At 57.9% G+C, this 27,267-nt stretch overlaps 1 protein-coding gene across 7 annotated transcripts; it reads left to right on the top strand.

Annotated features, from left to right (window-relative positions):
• Window positions 1–10,763: 10,763 nt before the first annotated feature.
• Window positions 10,764–25,405, top strand: RBBP8NL (RBBP8 N-terminal like). 7 transcript variants are annotated; one of them, XM_053573497.1, is made up of 15 exons: window positions 10,764–10,869; window positions 11,264–11,316; window positions 17,359–17,488; window positions 18,581–18,623; window positions 19,234–19,329; window positions 19,669–19,781; window positions 20,173–20,245; window positions 20,410–20,552; window positions 20,672–20,754; window positions 20,915–21,081; window positions 21,707–22,388; window positions 22,609–22,708; window positions 23,195–23,265; window positions 23,368–23,491; window positions 24,895–25,405. In XM_053573497.1, exons 3-15 carry the CDS (start codon window positions 17,428–17,430, stop codon window positions 25,065–25,067), a joined length of 1,929 nt encoding a protein of 642 aa, XP_053429472.1. In that variant the 5' UTR covers window positions 10,764–10,869; window positions 11,264–11,316; window positions 17,359–17,427; the 3' UTR covers window positions 25,068–25,405. The 7 variants fall into 7 exon arrangements, with proteins under 7 accessions (XP_053429472.1, XP_053429473.1, XP_053429478.1 ...); XM_053573498.1 differs by lacking the exon at window positions 10,764–10,869 and having other exon boundaries at window positions 11,207–11,316; XM_053573503.1 differs by lacking the exons at window positions 10,764–10,869; window positions 11,264–11,316 and adding an exon at window positions 15,496–15,541.
• Window positions 25,406–27,267: the final 1,862 nt, after the last annotated feature.

Raw genomic sequence — 27,267 nt, 5'->3', positions numbered from 1 at the left:
AGTGTTTTGTCCCATGCCCCTCAGCCCCTTCCCACTCTGCCACACCGAGGAGAAGGCACCCGAGGAGCCCCCTCGGCCCAAAAAGGAAGCTGAGGCCAGCCTAGGGGCCCAAGGCTGCTGGATGATTTGCCTACGGCCTCTCTCTCCCCCTACTCTCAGGGGCCCCTCCCCACAGGTGTCGAGGCAGGAGCAGAGCCTGGCCTGGACCGTGGGGTCCCCAGCAGTCAATCCCTCTACACACTCCTCCTGTAGTTACTTTCAGCAGGTTGTAGGCACTCATAGTTCCAGCTCTTCAGGCCAGTAGGAAAAGAGCCCCCTGCCTACCCCCCACCCCAGAGTTTCCACCCACCAGTAGCTCTTTCAGCTCAGAGGAGTTTTTGCAATAGCCTCTGAAGTTCCAGACCTTTTGGTCAAGCCAGTGAAAGATTAGGATTTAACTGTTTTACACGCACCTGCTTGGTTCCTGCCCCCATCCCCACCAGCCCTTCCTCCCCAAATGTCTCAGAATGATGTCCAATGTTTATATTATTTCAACTGTAACACTACTCAGGGGGAAGCTATACAGAGTGCTAAGACTTTTCTCCCTTTTTCACACAACTCTTTGAACACCCTCGAGTTAATGGTTGCTTTTTATTATTCTTTTTTTTATTATTATTAAATCATAGCTGCGTACATTGATGCAATCATAGGGTACAATGTGCTGGTTTTATATACAATTTGAAATATTTTCATCGAACTGGTTAACATAGCCTTCATGGCATTTTCTTAATTATTGTGTTTATTATTATTCTACCCTATTGTTGGTAAATAATTCCCCAAATTGCCCACAATCATCTGCACTCTCTCTCTCTTTTTTTTTTTTTTTTTAGCAGTTTTTGGCCGTGGCTGGGTTTGAACCCACCACCTCCAGCATATGGGGCCGGCACCCTACTCCTTTGAGCCACAGGCACCGCCCATCTTTCTTTTTTTTTTTTTTTTAAGGGACAGAGTCTCACTTTATTGCCCTTGGTAGAATGCCATGGCGGCATCACAGCTCACAGCAACCTCCAACTCCTGGGAGTTAGGCAATTCTCCTGCCTCAGCCTCCCAAGTAGCTGGGACTACAGGCACCTGCTATTTTTTGTTGCACTTTAGCCGGGGCCAGGTTCGAACCCACCACCCTCGGTATATGGGGCCAGCGTCCCACCCACTGAGCCATAGGCACTGCCCCCGTCTACACTCTTTTCAACACCTGGGCCAAGCACCCACTGCCACCCCCGTGGTGGAAGTATGGCAGTGTCTCCGGTGTCCTGATCAGATGGGGCCTATCTGCTGGGGCCCAGACTCCACCAGCCCACCAGGAAGACTGCCTCACACCTGAGAGCTTGACTCCCGCTAGCACCTGGCAGAGGCCTGCTGGGCAGCTCATCCAGGCTGGAAGTCATCAGAATGTGATGACTTTGCTCCCGACTCTGTTCTCAGAAGGCAGGCTGAGTTCCTGCTTATGATCATTTCTCTCTCTCTGGGAGATTCCTGGATTGTTTCTTGCTACTACACGTCCCAAGATGCTCAGATATGGGGCTTTATTCATTTCACCACTCTGTGAGGACTTTCAGGGCCCTTTCCTGTGGACACAAGTGCCCTTCAGTTTGAGAAAATTTTCTTATATCATTTCATTCTCTTTTTTTGAGATAGAGTCTGGCTCACTCTGTTACCCAGGTTAGAGTATAACAGTGAGATCACAGCTCACTGCAGCCTTGAACTCTTGGGCTCAAGCAATCCTCCCACCTCAGCCTCCCGAGTAGCTGGGACTACAAGTACATGCTACCATGCCCAGCTGAGTTTTTAATTTTTCTGTAGTGGCAGGGTCTTACTATGTTGCCCAGGCTGGTCTCAAACTCTTGGCCTCAAGTGATCCTCCCTTCTTGGCCTTCCAAAACTCTAAGATTATAAATATGAGCTACGGCACCCAGCCTAGGGAAATTTATATATACATAATTAATTAATTTTTTTTTTTTTTTTTTTTTGTAGAAACAGAGTCTCACTTTATGGCCCTCGGTAGAGTGCCGTGGCCTCACACAGCTCACAGCAACCTCCAACTCCTGGGCTTAAGCGATTCTCTTGCCTCAGCCTCCTGAGTAGCTGGGACTACAGGCACCTGCCACAACGCCCAGCTATTTTTTGGTTGCAGTTCAGCCGGGGCCAGGTTTGAACCCGCCACCCTCGGTATATGGGGCCGGCGCCTTACCGACTGAGCCACAGGCGCCGCCCATTAATTAATTTTTTTGAAGTCATTCTCACTTTGTCACCCTTGGTAGAGTGCTATGGCATCATAGCTAACAGCAATCTCAAACTCTTGGGTTCAAGTGATCCTCTTGCCTCAGCCTCCCAAGTAGCTGGGCTTTTTTTTTTTTTTTGAGACAGAGTCTCACTATGTCACCCTGGGTAGAATGCCGTGGCATCATAGCTCACAGCAACCTCCAACTCTTGGGCTCAAGCGATCCTCTTGCCTCGGTTTCTCGATTTTTAATAGATAGGGTCTCGCTTTTGCTCAAGTTGGTCTCGAACCCATGAGCTCAAGCAATCCACTTGCTTTGGCCTCCCAGAGTGCTAGGATTACAGGCGTGAGCCACCTTGCCATGCCTAGGACATATTTTTTGCTAGTAAACAAAATCCACTGGAATTGAATCTCCTCGGGGTCCTAGCTCTCTATGCATTTAAGAAATATTCATGGTCAAAAATTCACCTGATTATTTAATGTTAAAAAAAAAAAAAGAAAAGAAAAAAGAAATATTCATGGTCTACCCACCTCAGACCAGCTACAGGACTCAGCACATGGTGGTATAGGCCTATAGTCTCAGCTACTTGAGAGGCTGAGGTCAGAGAATGGTTTGAGCCCAGGAGTTTGAGGCCACAGTGAGCTGTGATGGACACCTCCTAAAACTCTAAGATTATAAATATGAGCCATCACACTCACCCCAAAAATAATAATGATTTTTTAAATAAAAATATTACATTAAAATATTATTGGCAATTTATTTAAAAATTAAACATGGCTGGGAGCCTGTAGCTCAGTGATTAGGACACCAGCCACACGCACCGGGGCTGGTGGGTTTGAACCTGGCCCAGGCCTGCTAAACAACAACAACAAAAAATAGCCGGGCATTGTGGCAGGTGCCTGCAGTCCCAGCTACTAGGGAGGCTGAGGCAAGAGAATCAATTGAGCCCAAGAGTTTGAGGTTGCTGCGAGCTCTGATGCCACGGCACTCTACCAAGGAGGACCAAGTGAAACTCTGTCTCAATTAAAAAAATAATAATAATGAAATGAAATAAAATAAAATAAAATCTAAACATGTAGCTACCATATGATCCAACAGTTGCATTCCTGGGCATACGAGTATATCTCAGAAAGAAGAAAATTTGCACTCATACAAAAACCTATATATGAATGTTCATGACAGCTTTGTTTGTTTTAAAAAAAATAACCAAAGCAGGCAAGATGTCTCATGCCTGTTATCCTAGCACTCTGGGAGGCTGAGGCAGGTGGATTTCTTGAGCTCAGGAGTTCAAAACCAGCCTGAGCAAGAGAGAGACCCTATCTCTAAAAACATAGCCGGGCATGGTAGTGGGCGCCTGTAGTCCCAGCTACTTGGGAAGCTGAGGCAAGAGAATCACACGAGCCCAAAAGTTTGAGGTTGCTGTGAGCTGTGATGCCAGGGCATTCTACTGAGGGTAATAAAGTGAGATTCTGTCTATAAATAAATAAATAAATCCAAAATGACCAAAATTAATCAAAATTCCCAAACTGGAATCAAGCCCAGATGTCACTCGCAGGAGCACTATACAAGCGCGGGACACCCGCACAGCGGAGCCCTGCTCCCGGTGCAATATTAGTCCCAGAGAGGAGCAGAGCCCTGCCCCAGCCATCAGAGCAAAAGGCTGGACACAAAGGGCCACATGCTGTGTGACTTTGATCTCAGGGAATGTCCAGAATAGGCAGATGCGGAGACAGAAAGTGGAGGGGAAGCTGGGCACCGTGGCCCAGTGGTTAGAGCTCCAGACCTACACCCCAGAGCCGTAGGTTTGTAGGATCGAAGCTGAAGCTCGAAGAGGCAGCTTGCATGGGCCTGATTAAGGAAAAAAAAAAAAGATACAGAGAAGTGGAGGGGAGGCCACTGGAGAAAAGGGGTCGGGAGCACTTAGAAAGTCTAGCAGAACACATGCTCCCTAAAAGCAAAGCCAAACACTGGAATCAGCCCTAGGGAGGAGACAAGAGGTGACAATAACAGGAAACTTTGGCCTTATCTGTAATGTTCAGTGCTTTCCAAGGGGGATTATCAAAAAGTAATTTTAAAATAAAATGCGTGGGCTTGGCACCTGTAGCTCAGAGTCTAGGGCGCCAGCCATATACACCAGAGCTGGCGGGTTCGAATCCAGTTGCCAAACAGCAATGACAACTACAACCAAAAAATAGCCAGGCGTTGTGGCAGGCACCTGTAATCCCAGCTACTTGGGAGGCTGAGGCAAGAGAATCACTTAAGCCTAAGAGTTTGAGGTTGCTGTGAGCTATGACGCCACAGCACTCTACCCAGGGCGACATAGGGAGACTCTGTCTCAAAAAAAAAAAAATAGAAGGCACAGTTATGGAGGCTGTGTGGAGGGAGGCTAGGGGGCCTTTCACCCTTCCCTCCGCCCCCCACCAAGCTGCCTGGGCCAGGCCAATGCCCACACCCTGCTGCCCAGCTCAGTCTGATCCCAAGGGCACACAGAATCTGCCTCTAAGAAGCCCCTGAGCCAGGCCATCAGGAGCCTTCCTGCAGGGAGGGCCCAGACACCCTGCAGGCCCCCTCCTGCAAGGCCACATTAATAGGTGACCCATTTATCTGGGGCCAGGGCTGCAGCTGGCCTGGCCTGGTGCTGTACCCCCACCCTAGGCCTTATCTATCCTTTAGTGGCACAAACACCAGGCAGGACAGGCCTGGCTTTTAAAGGTGCATTTACAGCCAGATTCCTTTGAAGCCTTATCTCCCTCCCTCCCAGCTTGGGATAAAAGCCCCAAGAGCCGCCTCACTCTGGGGCCAGGCAGTTTGCCCCCAGCTGGCCCAGGAAGCAGGTGCTGAGGCCACCGAGCCCTCTGGGTCCCCTCCCCAAGCTCCGCAGCCCCAGTCCCTTGGGTGCAGGACGCAGCTGCCTGGACTGGGTGCTGCCCTACTGCTCAGAAGCAGTGGCAGGGGCCGCCTGTCCACTTCAGGCCTTAGCCACAGCTGCGCAACAAGTGACAGAGTAGCCCATAGCCCTAAGACCTGGCCACATCCACCCAGTCGTGTGCTGTGCTGTTCTGTGTCTTCCTGGATGCTTCTGTGAGCCTGGACGCTCCTCCCATCCCCTGTATCTGGCTAAGGGGGAGGGACAAGAGCCGCCCATACAGGTGGTCACCCTACCCCCACATCTACCTACAAGGAGGACCACAGTGTAGTCAGCTGAGGCCCAGGAAGAGCCTTCAGGGGCCAAGTCTGACACCAGCGGTCTCCTAGATGGTCCAGTCATGTTCACAGCCATCCAGGTGCCTACAGCAAAAGACAGAGCCTGGTCCACAGGCAAGAAACGGCTCTGGGATGTTTGCATGGATGAATGACCAGGTAGACAAAGGGCATTGCCCTCCAGCAGCACTCACCCCGTCCAGCCACTCCTAGCCCTTCTTCTCTGCCCAACATCCCTACAATGTTTGCTTGACTTCAGCAAAGGAAGTCACTGGCCCAGGGGTGCCACCTCGCCCTGGGGGGCCCATCCCCAGGCACACCCTAAGCTGGCATCGACCTGCTCAGGCCTCTAGTCCCTGGTCAGCTGTGGTTCACTTGCTGGTCCCCCCATCAGGGCACACGGAGGACCCCACAGCTCTGCTGTGCACTACCTACCACACGTCATTGTCTATGGCTGTGGCCAGCATGCCTGGTGTCCACTACTGGACCTGAACATTGGCTGAGCTAATCCAGTCTTCCAAGGTAGGTCTTGGTAATGTCCCCTAGGCAGACAACTGGGGAAACTGAGGCCTGAAACAGCGTTACACAGTGGATACAAGCCAGCATCAGGGGCTCCCAACACCCAGCACAGCAGACAGGGGAGCCATGGCTCCCCAGGTGGCAGGGGCTTGGGAAGGAACCTCATGAGCCCCTCCCCTCTCCCTGCCCTGACCTCCTGCAGTCCCACCCCACATTCTCATCAGCCTCCTGGTTCCTCCTTCTATCAGCCCCTGCCTTTTGTGCAGCCTCACCTCTCCTCCCTTGGGTATCCAACAAATGTCACCTGCCCTGACTCCACCTAAGGCAGCCCCAGGCTGTCACTGGCAGTTCCTTTCCCTTCCCACTGGCACCAGTCCCTATGACCAGAATGATCTGCTACCATGTTTATGACACCCAGCCCCAAGTGGGTTACTGAAGATGGGATCTCACGGGTGCCCTCCTGGCCTGCGCATAGTGGGTGCCCAGCAGATAGGGCGCCTCCCCCCACAACCCAGGGCCTGCACACAGTGGGTGCTCAACAGACAGAGTGCCCTCCTATAACCTGGGGCCTGCGCACTGTGGGCATTCAGCCGTTAGGGCTCTACACCTTGCATTCCCAGCCCTGCACAGTGGATGCTCAGCAAGCAGCCACCCAGCGAGCACCCCAGGGACAGAGTCTGCCACATCTTCAGTCTGCCTGCACCCACTAGTCCCACAGCAGAGAAGGGAGGTCCACAAGTCCACCCTGCTAGGCCTCAAATGTGCCCAGCAAGGCTGTGTGGCCTATAGTCCATCATGGGAGCTCCCGAGTTCAATTTCACCTTTAAAGCTAAGGAGCCCCACCCTGGAGGAAGGAGAAGCCTGCACCCTGAGCACACCTCAAGCATAGGGGAGCCAGGGACCATCCTGATGCCAGGCCCAGAGGCCCTAACCTGGGAGGGGCAGGGCGCTAGGGCCTCCTGTTTAGACCTCCCACCACCCACCTAGAAAAACCCCTCCTGCCCCTCCAGGAATGACAGAGGGCCCAGGCCAGGTGGGGTGAGCACCCAATTTCCAGACAAAGGGCAGGGCTGGGCCAGGGCTCAGCACCCCCAGGGGCTGCGAGGGGCTCTGTTGGATGGGATCCCTGGGCCACCTGTTCAGGGACCCAGGAGCTGGGTCTGGCGTGAGGCCTCATTGCACAGCAGGCCTCATTCTTGGCGTGGCACCTGTTGTGCATGAGGGGGGCTCTCCTATAGCCTGGGCTGCCCAGGCCTGCCTGGCTAACTTGGCACATGCAGGACCTCAGTGGGGGGAAGGGGACATGTGTGTGGCTTGAACACTTGTGGGCAGACCTTGATCCGGAGGGGGCAGGGTTCTTGCCCCTCTGTCCTGGGCTGCATCCCCAGCACCTGACAGCCGCTGGCCCAGGGTGCTGCTCACACACTTGTGGCCCAAGAAAGGGATGAACATGGGAACGAACACTTGGTGTGGCCCAAAGGGGAGGCAGTGAGTCTGAAGGAGCCGTGGGGCCCTTCCCTGCCTTGCCGCCTGGCCACCAGCACGTGAGGAGGAGCCCCAAACTTCCCTCCTGCCTGGCCAGGATCTGTGCAGGGGACATGGTTTGGGGGCTCCTGTGCATCTTCTCCCACCCCAAGATGCTGACCCTTGACCCTCCCCAGACCAGCAAGGCCTCCTAGGTCAGCTATGTGACCACTGCCTTCTCCCTGCAGCTCTCTGTGGTCCCACCCCCCCACTGCATACTGTCCTGGTTTCCATCTTTAAGGTTGAGACAGGCTGCAGGACTCACTCAAGGGCACTTAGAAAGGGCAGTGATGAATCCAGGACCCATGGCCCCCACCTATGAGGGCACTGAGAGATGACAGAGCCATCCTGGGGGCCTGGCCTTAGTCACCTTGGACTCTCAGACGGGGCACGTGGTGAAGGGTCCCAGGAGGGTCTCATATACTGGCATCTGAGGAAAGCCAGAGCACTCGGGATTTTACAAACCACAAGAGCAAATATTTGCCAAGCACCAGTGGCAGAGTCAGCTGTGTGAGGTCTGAGCCCTGAGGGTACACCCAGGGCAGGGTCCAGGAGGGGCAGGAGTGACCAGGGGGCCCAGCAGCACGCCCTACCTCCTGGGCTTTCCCAGGAAAACAAGCCTACAAATGTCTCACTACCTCAGGAGGTCAGAGTACAGGAGCCCAGAGCCAGGTCTAGACACACAGAGGTGGGAGAGTTGGGGAGCAAGCACCCCTGTAGTGGAGTGCACCCTGCGCCTCCTTGGGGCAGACTCAGTCTGGGGTGACGGTGTAGTAGTGAAGCCTAGGTGTTCCTAGACAGACGGGGCTCAGCCAGGTGATGCTCTTGGGCAAGACACTTCACTTCCCTGGGCCTTGGTTTCCCCACCTGAGAAACAGTGAAGGGGTGCAGGGGCTGATGCAGGGAAGCACCATGGCTGTTCCTAGAGGCGGCGGTAGGAGCAGAGGTCTCGGGTGCAGAACAGGGGTGAGGGCACCGGGCATCAAGGACAAGATCACTGTGCACACAGCCACCACCATGTATGCTTCGGTAAAAGCACAACAGGTGCCACACCAAGAGTGAGGCCTGCTGTGGACTTGGGCTCTGGATGGAAATGATGTGTCCTCTTGGGCCCAGCTGTCTGCATTGCAGGGTAACCCCTGAGGGGCTGTCACAAGGGCTGGGGTGCACAGGACATACCTGTACTTGCTTCTCAACCTCTCTGTGAGCCCAAAACTGCTCTGGAAGTCAATTTCATTAATTTTTTTTTTTTTTTAAACCAAGCTTACTGGGTGGTGCCTATGCCTCAGTTGTTAGGGCCCCGGCCCCATATACCAAGGGTGGCGGGTTCAAGCCCAGCCCTGGCCAAACTGCGACAAAAAATAGCAGGGCATTGTAGCGGGTGCCTATAGTCCCAGCGACTCGGGAGGCTGAGGCAAGAGAATGGCCTAAGCCCAGGAATTGGAGGTTGCTGTGAGCTGTGATGCTACTGAACTCTACAGAGGACGATAAAGTGAGATTCTGTCTCAAAAAAAAAAAGCTTACTGTGGTGTAATTTGCATACAACAAAACCCTGAGTATTTTAAGGTGCCGCCCACAAGCTGCTGAATGAGCTCTCCTGCATAGTGACCACCACAGTCCAGCTGAAGAACGGCCCGTCTCCCCAGGGAGTCCTGCACTTTTGACCATTCCCACCAGGACCCCAAACTACCTCTCACCTGCCGCCAGCCATTACCCTGGATGTTTCTTGGGGATCCCAGTCAGTGGAGTGGCTGTTCCTGTGTGTCCAGCTGCTCCCACTCAGCAGGACACTGTTGTCTGCACACCTCCTGAGCCCTGGGCAATCTCCCCACGCGGTGGGCCCTCTGCTCATCTGTCCACTCTCCTGCCCAGGTGGAGAGATTACGAAGACAGCGGCCTAGAACGTCTGCCTTTCAGACTGAGGGCTCTTGTGCTGTCACTAGCACGGCTAGGCTGTCAGAGCCGCGCTGACCCACAACACAGAGCACCTCCCCCGAGCACCTCTTGGGGCAGACGCTGGTGAGGGCTTCCCTGTCAGCCAGCCTCATGTGGTCATGCCCCTCCATGCACACTGTACACCCTGCCACATGTACAACCAGAAAACACCCAACCACATCACACACACACAGACATGCAGGTGTGCATGTATGAGGGGTTACAGGTTGATCTCACTCAAACACACACACCCATGTGCCAGATGTATCTCGGTCCACTTAGGCCACTGCAACAAAACACCTCTATCGGGGCTCGGATAAGAGAGACACATCTCTTGCGGTGCTGGAGGCCAGGATGGGGGTGCGGCACACTCCCGCCTGCTGATATGTGTCCAGCTTCACCAATGGCACCTTTGCACTGTGTCCCAGGTGGCAGCAGGGTGAGGGGTTTCCCCATGGCCTCTTTTACAAGGGTGCTAATCCCGTCCATGAGGCACCACCCTCAAGACCTCATCACCTCCTAACACATCATAGAGGCTTCAACATAGGAATGGGGAAGACAAGCATTCAGTCCATGCAGAAACAAATGCAGTGCACACAAGTCAGCCTGCGCCCAGCCCTCCTGCAAACACACAGCCGGCAGTACACAGTCACCTCCTGCCCAGGGCCCAGCCAGGAGGAGCAGCCAGGCTGGGGTGGTGGCCATGGTGGGGCCAGAGATGACCCAGCCCTCACCTGAGCCCAGGGCCAGGCCACCAGCCGCCAGCAGAGAGCACAGCATGGAGCGGGAAGTCTGTCCTCTGACCTCACCTGGGCTCTGGCCGCCATCCTGGTCCTCCTCCTCTGAGCCCTGTGAGCTCCCAGGGGTCTACCAAGGGCATCCGCAGAGGGAACTGTGGCCCATGGAGCAAGGAGCCATGGCTTGTGGGCCCAGACAAGACAGGCTGAGGTGAGGACAGGGGCAGCGAAGGGGAAAGGGGTCCTGGGGCAGAGATCATGGTGTGGGTGGGAAGGGTGGGGAAGCATGGGGTGGCCACAATGTCACTGTCCAGAGAACAGGCCACAGTGCCCAATCACTCCAGCATCCTTGTCACCTGGGCTCTATCTGGCTGGGGGCACCCATCCTGCCCTAGACCAGAAGTGCCTACTTACTTGGACCCCCACAGACTGGGAAGAAAGGGTAGATCCAGGCCTGGCACCTGCCCACCCCAGCATAACAGAAGGTCATTCTCCAGGCCACACCAACCCCAGCCACTTCCAATACAGTTCCCAGATTTCCCCTGTCTCTGGTAGGGACAGACCTGGTGCTTATTATCCCCAATTTACAGGCAAAGAGAGCAAGAGTAGACAGGGGACGTGGCCTGCCCAAGGTCACCACTTGAGCAGGACATGAGCAGAGAAACACTCCCCCTCCCAGGGGCCAGGACATGCAGGTCTGTTCCCTCCCCCAGCCCTGGGTGTCCCTCTCACGCCCCTCTGCCCTCCCATCCCTGGGTACCACTCACTTGCCCCTCTGCCCTCCCAGCCCTGGGTACCACTCACTTGCCCCTCTGCCCTCCCAGCACAGGCCTTGGCTTCTTCTTGTTTGGGGCTTGGCAGCCACAGGGTGATTGTGGGGAAACAATCCCATCTCTATGTGGCTTCAGACCTAACCTGTTGGGCCACTTTCCGGGAAGTGGAAGAACCTGCTGGGCAGCTCCAGGCGGTCTCTCCCTCCTTTCTGCTCTTGGCTGGGAGAATCCAAAACCTGTCCGGCGGGTTTGGCCAAAATTGTGCCTTGTTGCCTGTGCGAGTCCACACACTGCCCACTTCCATCTCTCTCCGCAGAGAACAGAGAGCCAGGGGCTCTGCACAGAGGTCGAGGCAGGCCGAGAGGGCATGTGAGTACCTGGGGCTCAGGGCCAGGCAGCTCCAACAGCGGGTGGGCTGGACCTCCCAGGGGTGCTCACCGCAGGGGCTCAACGCCTAGCCAGGCCCCCTGTGAGAGGGACAGGAGCAGGTGGGGCTTCATGGCCTCCCCCATGTGGTGGTATGACGGGCGTTTGGTCCTGGGGGCCCAGCCAGTAGGTGGGCTCAGTGGGCTTCCTGGCCAGGAGCCAGGCACACAGAGGCCATGGTTGGCTCAGGGACCAAGGAGTACCGGGACCAGGCTGGTGGCCACACACTCAACCTGGACTTTACCCTTGAGAGGTAACAGCAGGTGCAGCCAAGGGCAGGGGTGGCACATGGGTGGGTACACACACTGCCCTCAGCTTTCAGCTTGGTGCCTACGATAGGCAGTGACAAACTCACCCCCTGCTCCCCACCCCCACCCCCCAGCTTAGGGAGGCAGCCCCAGGGTGAGGGCGGAGCAGGCAGGAGGGTGGGAGCCCTGCCCATCCTGGAAGAGTCGGGTTGCAGGGCTCCCTGTTACTTGAGCTGCAAAGCAACACCTGCCTTGTTGGGGCACACGTGCATGGGGCGCAGGTGTGTGTGCAGCTGCGCCTGGTCCCGCCACAGCTCTGTGCACAGCAGGTGACGGATGGCTGACGTGCCTGTGTGTTGTTCATGGCATATGCACAAAGGTGTGTTTCTCAGTTGAGATTCTGTCACTGCATGTGTGGATGTGGGTGGCACACATGTGCACATGTCTGTCATGGGTCTGTATGTCTGGCAAATGTCAGAAGTTATCCTGGCAGAAATTTCTGTGGACATGGCCTGCCACTCCTGAGTTGGCCCAGGGGGTCACCAGGAGGCCATATTTTTGTCCTGGCTGTGTCCCTTGCAAGATGGTTACTGTGAACAGGTGACAGAGGTTACCAAGGCCACTGCAGGGTGAGTATGGGCCATGCCATTGCCCATGAAGCTTCTCTCAGGTGTCCAGCACAGGGGAGCTGGGGGAAACTCCAACCCAAGGCTGGCCCCAGCCACCTATCACAGGGTCTGACATTGGAGTGCCCACCAGGTGCCAGAAGCCTGACAGCCAAGGTGGTGCAGCCTACTTCCTGGCTCCAGGGGCTGGGTCAGGGCTCACCACCATCTGTTCTATAGTCAAGGAAACTGAGGCACAACCAGGCAAGTAACCTGGCTGAAGTCTCCAGGGGAGAAGCTTTGCCCGTCCCTGCAGAGTGTGGAAGGAGGCTCCATGGTCCCCACCTGCTGGCTCCTGACCTGACTCAGTGTCCAAATCTGGGGAAGGGGACAATCAGCACCTCCTCACAGGCTGAGTGGGTGTGACACCTGCATCTGCTGAGGCTGGGCAGTGGCAGGTGCTCCGTCTGTACCACTTGTGCCACAGATAGTTCCCGGGCTCTGATGGCGCACCTGGTCCTGTGTGGGCTGGCAAGAGACAGATGGAAGAGGGGCCACTTATGGACTGAATGTCAGGGTGCAGAGGGCAGGTCAGGCAGCCGCTCTAAGCATGCCAACCACAGCAACACTTCAGGGTGGGTTTCCTGCCCCTGCAAGAGGCTCTGGCGTGGTGCTTGACACACAGTGGGCTCCAGGGAAGCAACAGCCAAGCTGCTGCTACTGCTGTGGTCATCGTTGTTTTTATGGACAGGACAGTCAGTCAGCTCAGTCCTTAGACAAGGAGCAGAACTGGTGTCCAGCCCAGAATGCCTGCCCCTGAGGGGCCTGCTGGAGGACAGGTGTCCTGGGGTGAGGGGCAGCCAATCTGAGCAGGTGACCTTGGAGCCATGGTGCCCAGGCAGGCTCCTCTGGTTCAGCACCCTGGGAGGGGCAGGGAGCTGGGGCTGGTCTTCGCCTGTGTGTGGGAGCCAGACAGTGCTTCCTCCGGGCATGGCCACCAGGACTCTGCACTTAAAGTGAGTATACAAGAAGTGACTTTCCAAAGATGTGAGTGTCATCCCCTCTGCCCTGACTTGGGGAGGAGTTGTGTAACCCTGTGAGAGCTCTTCTTGTTAACGACTTGAACTTGTCCAGGAGAGCAGTTAGCCACCCAGGGGGCTCAGGTGAGGGGGTGCAGACAGGTGTAGGCTTTCCCTCTGCTATTCACTGGGTACTTGCCACCAGGGGAGCTCAGGCAGCATAGGCATCACCTGACTTGCGTTACCTAGGAGGAGCCTCACAGCAACCTGCTATGGGGCTGGAGTGTGTAATTGCCCATCCAGAATAAATGCTACCTGACCAAGGTTGCACAGAGCCTAAAGACAGGACCAGGGGCTACATTCAGGGCTTTAGCCCTCTCTCTGCCCAGTCCCTTCAGGACTCCTGCCCACCTTAGCCATCTTGGAGGCCCTGGAGAACAAATGGGCACCCTGAAGGCAGGTGGGGACCCTGGGGTGCAGGTGGAGGCCCTAAGGTCAGGTGGGGGATCTGGGGGGCAGGTGGGGGCCGTAGGAGGTTCTTAGGGACCCTGGGGGGCAGGTAGGACCCACAGCAGGTATCTATTCCTCGGGTAAGGATGAAAGGTGGACACCCTGTTCAGTCCTGGTAAAGCCAGCACACTGCCCCTTAGTCTAAGGCAGAGGTGCCAGGGCCAGTAATACCTGCATAGCATGAGGCAGCAGGCACAGCCCCAGGTTAGCCAAAGCCCAGCTGCCCCTGAGTAGCTTTGACCATGGGCAAGACCCCTACCTCCAGGTCGTGTCCTCAATGGCAAGACAGGGCAGATTGAGGACTGGAGGGCTGAAGGGCAGCCCATGATACCCCACTCCTGCCCAGCTGTGAGTGCAGGGCCAGAGGCCAACTGACCTGCCCACCCCCTACCCTGCTCTTGCTGGAGACTGAGCACCAGCAGAGGGCTTACAGCCTGGGCAGCCAGGGGGATGGGTCCCTGGACCTCGCTGGGGCCCTAAGAAACAAAGCTCAGATCTCTGCCTACCACCCAGCCAGACAGCCCTGTAAAGTCCCCAAGGGTCCCAAGAGACTTGGGTCACCCTCGCCTGTGTATAGCTCCCCCTGCTTCTGTCCCATCACAGACTCACTGCAGCCCCCTATACCAGAGGAAGCCTTCCCTCAGTTCCCTGCACCCTCAGCACCCCAAGCACCCCCGGCCAGCCTCAGCAAGCTCACAGACCCAGACCAGGCCAGATCCCCAACAGGAGACTGTGGGCCTGGGCCAAGGGCGTTTTTCACAGCCACCAGCTTCTTCCTGAAGGCTCCAGGATGAGCAGACCTCACCTGTGGGGGGACCCACCTCCCATTCCTTCCCCAGCCTCCTCTCCACCTTCCTGGGGACCAGGCTTCCCCAGTGGGGCAGGAGTCCAGGAGACTGATTCTGGCTCCTGCCTTGACCACATGCGTTTCTGCCACCTGCCCCCCACCCCCAGAAGTCACACCATCCCCATAGTGCTATCACCCATGGGCTGGTGGCCTTGCCCAGTCCTATCTCATCCCTGAGCCCCACAGGAAATGAGGGGATCCCAGCAGGGTGGCCCTTCCTACTCATATCCAGATACCCACAGTCCTGCCTCAGAGCCTTCACACCTGCTACTCCTACCCAGCATGCAGAGGAGTGTTTCCCCTGTGCTCTAGGGGCCTTGAGAGGGTCAGACAGATAGGGCCTGTGGGGTGATCTGGGGCAGAGGAGCCCTGGGCCCCTCTGTCCCAGCCTCCCCACTACAATGACTCCACTAGGCATGATGCCCGCCTCTTGTATGAGTCTGGAGCCTGCACAGGCCTCTTCTGGGCCCACGGGCACCACGGGCACCCTTGGGTGGTTCCTTTATGGGCGTCAGCCCAGCCCACACAGCAATACTGGACTGGGAAGAGCTGCCTGTCGGGCAGGTCTGGGTGGATTATCAGGAGCTGCAGCTCAGCCACTTCCCAGCCCTCCTTGGCCAAATCTGCTGGTGGCCTGGGTCCAGAGGGACCGAGCTCAGATGTCCTACCTCTCAGGGCCCTTGGCAAGGTGAGGCCAGCACAGCTGTCCCTGGACCATGCACAGGGAGACCACCCGAGCCTCCACTCCCTCTGGCAGGTGACCTGATCTCTTTGAGCCTCAGTTTCCCCATCTGGGGAGTGGTTTGGTCAACCTTGAAGCTGACAGGGCACACAGAGAGTGCAGGAGGTGGGGCTGGAACCATCTTTAGTGCTGACCATGTGACCTGTGCCCCGGCTACAGCCCCACTCCCCTCAGCCTCCAGAATCCAGGACTTGGTGGTAAGCATCTCCCTCACCAGGGCTCCAGCCCAGCCTCACAAGAGCCTCACCCACCTGACACAGTGCCACCTGCTATCACCCCCACTCACGTGGCAGGCTTTTGCTCTAGGCCCCATGGCTTCTCCTGGGGTCCAGGGCCTGCCTCCTTGGCAGGGGAGCCCCTTTCAGTCCCACCCTCAAAGGCACCTTAACTTTCAAGAGCCTAGGATGGTGGCTCCCCCTACACCTGTCATCCCCTCATGTCCGGCTCTGTGGGTGGGCGCTGTGTTGCTTTGTACCCCTTCCTCTGGTGGGACATGGGACAGGCCTACAATGGTGGGGTCTGGGGGCTCTGGTTTGAGTTACCCTGCAGAGTTGCTAGAGAATGGTCTTGGAAATGCAAATGAGGTGGAGGACTGAGGTGGGAGGATGGCTTGAGCCTAGGAGTTTCCAGCCTGGGCAACACAGCAAGACTCCATCTCTTCAAAGCAAATTGTTTCAATCAGCCTGGCATGGTAGCATGCACCTGTAGCCCCAGCTACTCTGGAGGCTGAAGCAGGAGGATCACTTGAGCCTGGGAGGTCAAGGTCCCAGTGAGCTATGATCACACCACTGCACTCCAGCCTGGGCCACAGAACAAGATCTTGTCTCAAAAAAAAAAAAAAAGAAAGAAAGAAAAAGAAATGGAAATGGGATTGTGTCCTTCCTCCCCCATGTAACCTGGTGGGGTCTGGCCACCACGGGGCCTGGGGCATGGCCTCCTGTCAGTCCACGAGAGCACACGGGGGGGATGTGCCCAAGTAGAGGGAAGCCAGCCACAGCTGTGAGGCTGCATCCTGGGGAGGGGGGGAGGTCAGGATGAGGTCCTGCACCAAGGTCCATGCGATGCACCTGGGATCCCATGGTAGCCTCGGCATGCATACACACACGCACACTGCCCCACCCAGGACAGGACGCAGCCCCCCTAAGTGGGGACCCAGCCCTGTGGGGAGGTCAGACCAGAGGTTTGTGTGTCACAAACACTGGCTAGCAGGCTCACAGAGACACAGCCACCTGACCAAAGGCCCAGCTGGGAGCCAGTCTTAGCCAGAGTAGGCAGGGGAGGCTAAGATAGCCCCAGAAGCTCACTCCTCCCAGCCTCCTGCCCAGATCTGTCCAGGTCACATGGAATCAGGATAGGCCTGGAAGGTCTGACGGTAAGGGCCCAGCCCTCAAAGGCCCTGTGTCCCCTTAATCCTGGCCTCAGGCTGTGGGGCCCTTCCTGGGACCTATACACAGGCAAGCAGGTGAGGAGGCCAGGGCCCTGGCCAGCTGCCCCTCTGTAGACGGGCGCCTGCCCCTTCCTGGGACCCTCCAGCCTCTCAGCTCAGGGCCAACTTCCTTGGGCAGACCAGGGCTAGTGCATGTGTGCATGAGTGTTTGTGTGTGTCCACATCTGCACGTGGAGTGCCTGTGTGTCCGCATGTGTCTGTGCCAGTGTGTATCTGTGTCCCCGTGTGTCTGAGCATCCGTGTCTGCGTATCCGAGTCTACGTACTGTGTGTGTGTGTGCACGTGTGTTGCACATATCCCTGTGTGGTCTGTGTCTGTGTGTTGTCTATGTGCCTGTGCATGTGTGCACCTGTGTGTTATACATGTGTGTGACCCGGGTGAGTGAACCCTGAACGCTCACACCACACTCTGTGCCTGGTCGTGCGATGCGGGGTCCTCTAGCCCAGCCTCCACAGGCAGCACATGTGGGTTGTCCCCAGGGAGCCAGGGATCACGCTTCCTCTGCCCAACCCTGCACCCCCTGGGCCTTTCCTAAAATGACCTCCCTCCCCACTTCCTTCCCTGCAGGCTGGAAACAGAGGGGTAGTAAAGTCCCCACACCCTAGTGGTAGGGCCTGGACAAGGTCACCGGAAGTCATGGAGAGCTTCATGGAGTCACTGAACAGGCTGAAGGAGGTCCATGAGAAGGAGGTCCTGGGTAAGTGCCCGGGGCCAGCACTGGGCTGGGGAAGAGTCCCTACTGTCCTCACCTCGACAAATGGTCCATAGGGCCTGCACAGGCCAGGGTGCCCCATGTGTCACCTCCAACTTTCAACAAATCCCATCTTTGGGAAGGGGAACCCTGAGCTGAGGCCCCAGCCTGGGCCCAGCCCCTGCCATGTGCTGCCCTCCTGCTGGAATGTCATTTGACCACCCAGGGGAGAGGCGCACTGCAAGCCTGCCACTCACACTGCCTGGCACCTGTTCTCCCAAAGCATTGGTACAGCCAGGCAGAAATGAAAGAGCTGAGTGGCCTGGCCTGGTGACCCTCTCACCCAGGGCAAGGCCTCAGTTCTTCCTGGCAGAGGAACAGGAGCTCAGGGCTCAGTGTCTTCCCTCCAGGACCTGCCCCAGGCCCCACACTCCTGTTCAAGTCCCCCACAGGGACAGAGCTGCAGCCCCTCCAGCCACCCCATCCCAGAGCTAGGGCCAGCCCCTGTCTGCTGCCTTTCCAAAGAGCACTCCCAGGCACCCAGGAAGTCCAAAGGTCCTGGACCTGGCTGCTTCCTGAGCAACTGGGAGAGGTGGGGCTGCCTGGGTGAGACCACACACTCACCCGGCCCCAGGCCAGCCAGGCTAAGCTGGCTCACAAAGGCACAGCATGAAGAAGGGGTCTGATGGACACACCAAAAGCCCTTTATTTCCACACTAGCTGCACCCCTGAAGGTGACTGCTCTCAGTATCTCTGCCCCTCCCAGGTGGCTGGTCACCTCCAGTATCAGTGTCCAACCTCCAGACAGATACCAGAGCCAGAGACCCCAGGGGAAAAGAGATACTGGGCCCAGAGCAAGGCAGACCGAAGCCTAAGCGTCCAGCAGCAGGGCAGACAGAGACAGGCCCCCTAGCAGGGCAGCCTCCCGAAGTCAAACAGGGCACCCAGGCAGGTAGGAGGGGGTCTGGATGGCCCTTGTGTGGCAACAGGGACCGGAGGTGCCATCTCATGGCTCTGCCCAGGCCCTGCTGTGAAGAGGCTGCAGGGGGAAGTGGCCAGCTGGGCCTGACCTCCCACCCCCTCTGCTCACTCCACCAGGCCTACAGAACAAGCTTCTGGAGCTGAACTCAGAGAGGTGCCGGTGAGTCAGGCCAGGCCCAGGGAGAAACAGAGAGCACCCCCAGGGGCCACGACTGAGGGGCCACGACCGCCCAGGCAGCCTTGAAGCCCCAGGGTGCCAGCACTGCCACCGTCCTTTCACATGGAAAGTGAAACTGGGCCTTGGCACCAGGGTGGGAGATGAATCACTTGTCCAAGGCCACACAGCTAGTAGGCATGCAACCAGGCTTGACCCCGGGCACGCAGGCCCCCAACGGCTATCCAAGCCCGAGCGTCTCCCGACCCAGCGTCAGGGCAGAGTATCAGCCACAGCATTCACTGGGAACCCTGAGATGTGGTCACAGCTGATGGCACAATGGCCCGCAGGTGGGAGCCCCCGGTCCCGTTTCACAGATGGGTTGTGGCTCTGCTGTACTGTGGTGCTGAAGTGACACAGGGACTGAGGGGCGGAGGTCACCAAGTGGCACCTAGTGACTTGGTTAGGGTTCCTGCTTCCAGGCAATGCCCCAGCAAGAACTAGCTCCAAGCAAGCCTGGAGGCTGCCGAGCAGAGTGGGCCTCAGGCTGGGCAGGGGGACGGCCTGTGGCTTCCCAGCCAAAGTGGAACCCCCAGCTTAACATTTCCTACCACAGGGACGCACAGAGGCTCGAGGAGCTCTTCACCAAGAACCACCATCTCCGAGAGCAGCAGAAGGCGCTCAAGGAAAACCTTCGGGTGCTGGAGAATAGGTGGGGCCTCCTCAGGATGGGTGGGCTCGGGGAGGGGAACGCAACAGGGCTCCTTGCAGGATGAGTTTGGGCAACTCCAGGGCAAAGTAAACCAAGTTGGTTTCTCCACTGCAGGACTTCTCAGAGCCTTAAGTAAATTGCATTTTCAAGATTTCTCCCCAAACTCTATTGAAAATGAGATACTCAATCCACAGGGTGGGGATTGAGGCCCAGGATTCCACAGAACACAGTTTGGGAAAGGCAGAGGCACATTCTGACAATGGGGCAGTGAAGGTCCCAGCTCCTCTGTAGGCCTCAGTTTTCCCTCCAGAGCAACCGCTCACCTCCCCGTCCCCACAGGCTGCGGGCTGGCCTATGTGACCGCTGCATGGTCACCCAGGAGCTGGCCAGGCGGAAGCAGCGGGAGTTCGAGAGCGCCCAGCTGCAGGGCCTGCAGCGCGTCTTCCTTCTCAGTGAGCTTCCCGCACAGGGTGCCGGGGGGTACCCACACCCCACCCCAGCTTGCAGACCAATGGGACGAAGCTACCACCAGCCCCATAGTGTCCCTGCGTCAGGAACCCAGCTGGGCGTCCCTTCTGTGATGAGTTCTGGGCTCCCTTTCCCTCCAGGGGTCCTAGCACTTTCCATGACCTCGGGGTGGGCCCTATTTATTCAATAACACCCAGCCTTCCAATATGCAGCAAGTATTTACGGGCGCCTGCTGTATGCTAAGGCCTGGGCTGCATGCTGGGGACACGCTGGGGACAAGAGCAGGAAGGAGCTTCCCTGGTGCTGCGAGGACCCCACCCAATCCTGCTCTTGCTGCCCTGCCCTGGCGGCCTCGGTGATCTCTGCCTTTTGCAGCTAGCGAGATGAATGGGCTGAAGGAGGAGAACAAGGCCTTGAAGGAGGAGGTGAAGCGGCTTCGGGGCCTGGAGTGAGTACAAAGGGGACCGGGCCCAGACACCCGGTTCTCCCAGGCCCACTCACACAGGCACTGGGCACTTGTACCAGGCAGTGTCAGAGAGCAGCATCTCCTGGGGCACCTGGGGTTCCCTGATCTGCCCTCCCTCATCCTCCCTGCCTCTGCCTCCCCTCCAGAGAGAAGCCCAAGCCCCTGGCCAGGGAGGGCACCTCAGACCCCCTCTCACCCCTGCTGCTCCCCTCCCCCGGCACCTGGAAAGCCATCACTGAAAAGCCATCGGGCGACCCCAGGGAGGCTGAGGAAGACCAGCTGGGCACAGGTGCTGTGGGAATTGGGGAGGCTGGGAGGCAGGGTCCGAGGGAGCATGGAGCCCTCTGGCCAGGAGCTGAGCACCCTGCTGAGCATCTCCCAAGCTGTCACCCACGGCTTCTCCCACAGAAAAGCCAGCAGGGCACAGGAAATCTCCAGTAGCCAAAATCTCCCCAGGTGCCAACCTGCCTGAGCCAGGGGCCCCGGATCTGGTAAGGGTGAGGGCAGAGGAGCCCCCCACACTCAGCCAGGCCAGGCCATCCCAGGAGGCTGGTGGCTGTGGCCCTGTCCTTAATGCATTGGATGTGGGTGGAGGAGAGGCTCGGGGCGGTGACCCACCCAGCTCAGCTACCCTCCCTGCCCTCCTTGCAGAGTCCACAGCACATCTCCAACCAGCTGCACGGGACCATCGCTCTGCTGCGGCCTGGGTCCCACTGCCCAGCTGAGCCTGGCTCCACCAGTGGGACACCCCCACCACTGTCCGCCAAAAATAGCCCAGCCAGCCCACCACTGTATGAGCACAGCTTCCCCGTGGACAGGTGAGGGATCCTCCTACCACGGCCACCTGGAGCTCCTCAGCCAAGCCCCCACCCCAGACTCTGGTTCTGGGGCAAAAGGCCAGCAGCCACACCACCCTCTGCCCCTCGGAGCCCTGCTTGTCTCCGGCGTGGCCTTCTCAGGGCACCCCGACTGTAGCCGAGTTACCCCATGGATGCATCCTGAGTTGCCAGGCCTAGATAGGAGATGGCTCGCCCCTTGGGAAGCGCTGTCAGAAGGGCCCTGAGAGGCTTCCATCTCCCTGCCTGAAAACAGGGGGATGTGCTGAGCAGACATGCAGACCCCAGGAGAGGAGTCCAGGGGAGGAAGAGGTATTCCCCCAATACACCTGGGAATGGGACCCACTAGCACATCCCACCAGGGAGAGGCCAGGACCCTCCTTAGAACCCATACCCCACCAAGGAGACAACCATTCACATGGCCCTCTAGCCTCCGGAGCCTGGACATCTAACCCCTCCACTCCCTGCCACGTGACCTCAGCGGCTCACGTCCTCTCTCCAGGCTGCACGTCTCCATCTATGAAGTGGGGTCCCTGTCCTCTCCCTCTCAGGGTCACTCGGCCAGTCACTGCTAACTGCCAGCCAGTGAACAGGCTTCTCCTCACAGCTTCCTGTGGGCCTCCTGGCCCTCCGCCATGACCCATGAGTCCCTGAAGCGCTCCCCTCAGGCTGACAACCTCTGCCTCCTAAACCACCACCTGTCCGTGCACCTTCGGAGCCCTCACGGCCACACCTTGGCCCCTACTGCAACCCCTGGCAACCCCAGGCTCCAGGGCCTGAAGGCCAGAGAGGGAGGGACCTGGGAGGAGCCCAGGCAGGACCCACGGCTGGAGGGGGCGCTGCGCCTACTCCTGACCCAGCAGCAGCTGCAGGCAAGGGCAAGGGTGGGCAGCACCAGGACAAGCTGCCCACTCGGGCTTGGGGAGCCACCACCCTCCCCACCAGTCGGCTCAGACTCTGAGGGCCCCGAGAGTGAGGTGGCCAGGGCAGCTCCAGCCACAGCAGTCCTGCCTGGAGGGCGGCACCCACAGCCCACAGGCCTAGGCTACTCCATCAGGGAAGAGGCCACAGCCACACCAGACAAGCCCCTGGACCTCTCAGACCGGGGACGAAGCCGAGACGCCCCCAAGCCAACCAGCCAGCCTGAATCTCTCAGCCCCACAATTGCCCACACTCCCAGCCCCGAGCCATCTGCCCCATCTGAAGCCCTGACTCGCAGCACCCAGGCACTCAGCAATGGCACCAAGAGGACCCGAGTGCCACAGACAGAAGAGCCCCCGGCTCTCACAGTAAGAGCCCAGCACTGTCCTCTCATCCCTACCCTCCTCGGGCTGCTCTCTGCCCTCTGCCCCACCAAGTCAGCTTCCAAGGAGACGGTGCGGCTGCCTGTTCACACCAGAAAGGAAAAGAACACCCCAGATACAGCCTGGGGTCCCACAGGCTTTGTCGGGGGCCAGAGAGAAGGAAGACCCCCTGAATAAACTCAATCCCCTTACCTGTCTCCCCCAGGACTCCTCACACTTCCTCCCAGGGGCCCAGCCCAGCTTGCCCTCTCAAAGCAGGATGGAGGATGAGGCCAGAGGAGGGCCTGACCCCGGTGGCCCCTCAGGTAAAGTGAGCCCCCAGGGTCAAGACATAGCTGTGAGGTGGTGCCATGGTGGGGAGGGAGTTGCCATGGTCAGGGTCCAAGGGGAGGAGTATCTCAAGGGCAGGCCACTCTGCCCATTGGCCTGACCAGCCAGACCCAGGTCTTGAGCTTAGGTCCTCCCACCTGCAAACATGAAGGAAGTGGGGGCTCCAGGCAGGTGCCTCTTTGCGCACACTCAGTGAGCAGGAGTATCTCAGCAAGAGGCCAGTAGGCAGGTGGCAAGCACCCTGTCACACAGTGACCAGGCCAGGGAAGGGCACCTCAGCCAGAGGGGTCCATACTTGGGGCATGCCAGAGACACCGGGCCTGGGCTCAAATTCCAGTCTGCCCCTTGGGCCCCTTGTACCTGTTTCCTCATCTGCCGTCATCTCCACCCATCACAGTCTGGCAAGTCGGGAGCCCCCACGGCTACCAGCCTGGCCTGACCCCATACCCTGCTCCCCTCAGAGCCCAGCAAGACCAAAATGCAGAGACCTGAGTCGGATGACCTGGATAAGCCAGACAGCTCAGACAGTAAGGTGGGTCCCCAGCCACATGCTATTGGGGAGCAGTCCTAAAGCAGGGCTCCTGGGCAGGAGATGGGCACAGTCCTCACCCTGACCACATCCCCTCCTACCTAGGAACATCCGAGCTCTGAGGCCGGTGCCAATCCCCACATGCCAGGGGAGGGGCCCAGGTGCATCTGCACCCGGGAGCAGGGTCTGCAGCATAAGAGGAAGCAGGCCTCAGACCTGGAGGGCCAAGGTATGGCCACAAGGGGTGGGCAGGGGTCAGGAGTCAGGGGTGGGCCCTATAATACCAATATCCCCCATGCCACCTCCCTCCTGGCTGCCCAGAGAATGGATCCTCAGGACAATGGAGGCCAGAACAAAGCCCCCACTGGGCTCCAGGACAGACCCCTGGGAGGAGGGTGGGCCAGGGTCCTCCCCTGTAGGAGCAGCTAAGTCCAGGGCACATGAGATGGGGGAAGGGGTGGGAGGCCCAAGCAGAAAGCCAAAGACAGTCACTACTAGCACTGGGGGAAGAAGGGGTGTCTGGTCCACAAGCTACCTCTGCCCTCCCCGGGACCCTTCTGTCCACCTTCAGACAGGAGCCATGGCAGAGAGCACATCCCTGCTGGGCACTGGTGTGTTTTTTCCCACTGGGAGACTTGGGGGCTGCTCAAATGTTTGCCAAGGGCAGCACCCTATGGCTCAGCTCCTCCCATAAAGGCCACCAGAAGCCCCAGCTCCAGTTTGAGAGTGTCAGGACAGCTTCCCCGTTCCGGCTCTGGGCACAACAACAGCTCTGGCTGGGCCTCCAGGAGCCCTGAGAGCCTTTGAACACTAAGCTAGTAACTGTGTGGCCCCATGTTTGTCTAAGCAGGGCTGCAACACACAGGCCAGGCTATGCCGCCACAATGTGCCATTGTTGCCAGGAAGGTGACCGCAGCCTGTGTCTGCCAGGAGTAGTGGAGAGGCCAGCACACCATCTTGTTTCAAGGCACTTCCTGATGTGGGCGTGTAGAATTGGTCTTGGGTGGGGTACAGCCCATTAGGGGTCAAGCTGTCACCCTCTACCCTCCAACAGAGCCAAGCCAGCCCCAGCCCCTGTCCTCCCACCTGGGCAGGGAAGAGGGAACGGGCTCTTGCTCCCAAAACATATACTCTGCAAATCAATGAGGATGGGGCCTTTGCCCAGTACGTGCAGCCCCACCTTGCCCAGGGAAGGCACCGCACAGCTCAGCGAGGGCCAGTGCCCAGCAGGCAGGACTGTCACTGTTTGACTGGAGTGGGGGAAGTTGAGATCCAGAGAGGTGAGGGAATCTGCCCAGGGTGACAGGGCTGATACCCAGAGTCAGGATTTGGACCTGACCTGGAGTCAGCAGGTCCCACTGAAACCATCTCCGGGACCAGGCACTCCCCCACTATAACCCTCAACCCGGTCCCAGCCTGTGCAGTGGGCCCACCAAGGCACTCTCCAGCATCTCGGGGGCTTCATGAGCATGTCCTAAGCTCAGGCTGTCCCAGAGGTTCTGGGCACTCTGCACAGGGGCTTCCCTACCACCAAATCTTCATTCTCGTGCCCAGCACTGCCCAAGGAGGACAGGCAGGGTCGCCTTGGGGCCACTGCCACACTCCAGCCTGACCACAGTCCACATCCCACAGCCTCCAAGAAGCTGTCTCGGGGGAGAAGGAAGCTGAGGGAAGCACTGACTGCAGCTGAGAGGCCAGGAAGCCCAAGGGACACCCAGGGCTGCAGCCCCTCCCCCCACAGCAGCAGCTGGGAAGATACCTCACCCCTGACCGAGGGGCTTGCCCAGAGGTGGCTTTCCACCTGACCGGCCATGCCTGGACAGACCACACACCAAGCCAGCACATGGAGGCTGAGAAGGGTGAGCTGATGCCTCAGGCTGGTGTCCAGTCCTCTCCACCTCCACCCACCTCGGAAATGCACTGCTGGCTCTGTGGCCCCTCAGCTCAGCATCTGCTCCCTTAGGGCAGTGAGGACGGGAGGTAGGGATTGCTCAGGCTCCAGCCTAGCCCCAGGCTTCTGGGCAGCACCCCCTCGGAAGACAGGGGACCCCCACTCACATCCCGCATCCCCAGCACCCAGCCCACCAGGGTCCGAGCGGCGCTCTCGGGCGCCCCCTTGTGGACTCTGGCAAAGAGGCATCTGGCAAAGAGAACAGCAGGATCTGGCGGTGGAGCTCTCAAAGATGGGAGTCCCAGAGCGCCGGGAGAATAAACACGTGAAGAAGCACATTGCATCTGGCAGGGCTTGGGGGCAGAGAGCTCAAGAGGTGCTTCACCGCACTGGGGACCATGCCAGGAGCCCAGAGGTCACTACCTCAAAAGAGGCCAGCTCCACTACTCACTGCAGCATGTGACAGGACCAAGGCACCCTCCAGGAAGGGACTGGGAACAGCAACAGGGTGCATGCACCTGCCAGTTCCTCACCGACACACTCTTGAGCACTTTGCTCCAAGTGTGCCTCTGAACCCTCTGCCCCGGGTACAAACACAGGGTAGCTCACCCAGGACCCAACCCCTTGGCAGTGCTTCCTGGTGAGGACATATCCCTGTGTCCCCAAGCTGTGTGGGAGGAGCAAGAGAAGCAGATTCCTGGCCAAACTCCACCCTTGGAGGGGGATCTTACAAGATCCTGTGTTGTACGATGCTCCCAGGGTAATTCCTGGGCACATGAAGTTTCAGAACTGCCCCTTCCAGGGCAGGGACAACAGGGCCTCTGCTGGGAGTCACCTCAGTTCTGTCTCATGGACAAAGTAACAGCAGCGCTGGGTCCTAACCTGTGATGGGGGACGGAAATGGGGAAGAGAAATTTGGGTTTTGAGGAATGAACAGCAACCTGCCGAGTTGGCAAGGGGCAAAGGTGTTCTGGGAAGCTTGCTAAAATCAGAACTCTAGGAAGGTGGATCAAAGATTTGGCAGAGAAGAGAAGCAGGAACTATAGAGGAATGTCCAGAAGGGTCACCTGGGGAGACAACTAGGAAGTGAACTGAGGGCCAGCCATGCAACCCAGAGACACTCCCTAGCATGCCGCTGGAGCATCCAGACAGAGCCCTGTGCTCAACACCTGGTAAAAAGCCAGGTGAGAATCAAAGAGGACTCAGAACCACACCTGTGAGTGAAGGGTAGCCACAGCACTCAGGTGCATTGGGAAGGCAGAGTTAGACACGGCACTGAGATGCATTGGGAGGGCATGGGCCAGTGACTAGGTTAGGTGAGACCTAGGCCAGACCTGGGGTGCTGGCCTCACCAACTTCTCACCTGCTGCCTACAGCCACCTACTGAGCAGAGAGGCCAGAGGGATGAAATTCCTATGTGTACGTGACAGACAGCAAGCTCTCCCAGTTGTTAAAGGTTGCTCAGACATGTCCCAAATCGAATGAAACAAAGGCTATGTGGCCCCTACACATCTTGTTGTGGTCAGGCTGGCTGGCAGCTACACCTGGGTGGTGGAGAAACCAAGCATTATAGAAGTCTAGTGAGCAAGCTTGCCAGCCCCAAGGGAGAAACACACACTCTTCCCTCAGTGCCCCTCAAGCACCCTCAGAGCTCAGCAAGGTGCTTGCTGGTAAAAAAAAAAAAAAAAAACTAGCTCCAGGGCCCAGCTCCACTCCTGCCTGGCAGGGCAGCAGGGACTAACAGCTAACTCAGGCCCCTAGCTCTTCATCCTCCCTCTCGCCCTTCTGTTCTGACATCAGCTTCTCTGCTGGCTTATCAGTTTATGGGCTCATCCTTCCCTGTCAGGGTCATCCTCCTGATCACACCATCATGGGCCCACCGTGTACACACCCTGGGCCAGTACTCGACAGCACTGTGGTCACCCTTGATCCCGGCACACGCACACACACACACAGGATCCCCCCCATGCAGAAGGACAAATGGGTCTGTAGCCCCAGCACCACCTACCCCATCAGCAAACACCCTGACTCCCAGAAAGGGACCATCAACGTGGGAGGCCACTCCTGGGAGCAGCTGGCAGGACACACTAAGCACTCCCCACCTCACACTTGGG

Source organism: Nycticebus coucang, chromosome 21 (genome assembly GCF_027406575.1).
Source record: "Nycticebus coucang isolate mNycCou1 chromosome 21, mNycCou1.pri, whole genome shotgun sequence".
Taxonomy (NCBI): Eukaryota; Metazoa; Chordata; class Mammalia; order Primates; family Lorisidae; genus Nycticebus; species Nycticebus coucang.
The sequence above is the reverse complement of the archived record's forward strand: the minus strand, read 5'-3'. Positions and strand labels throughout refer to the sequence as shown.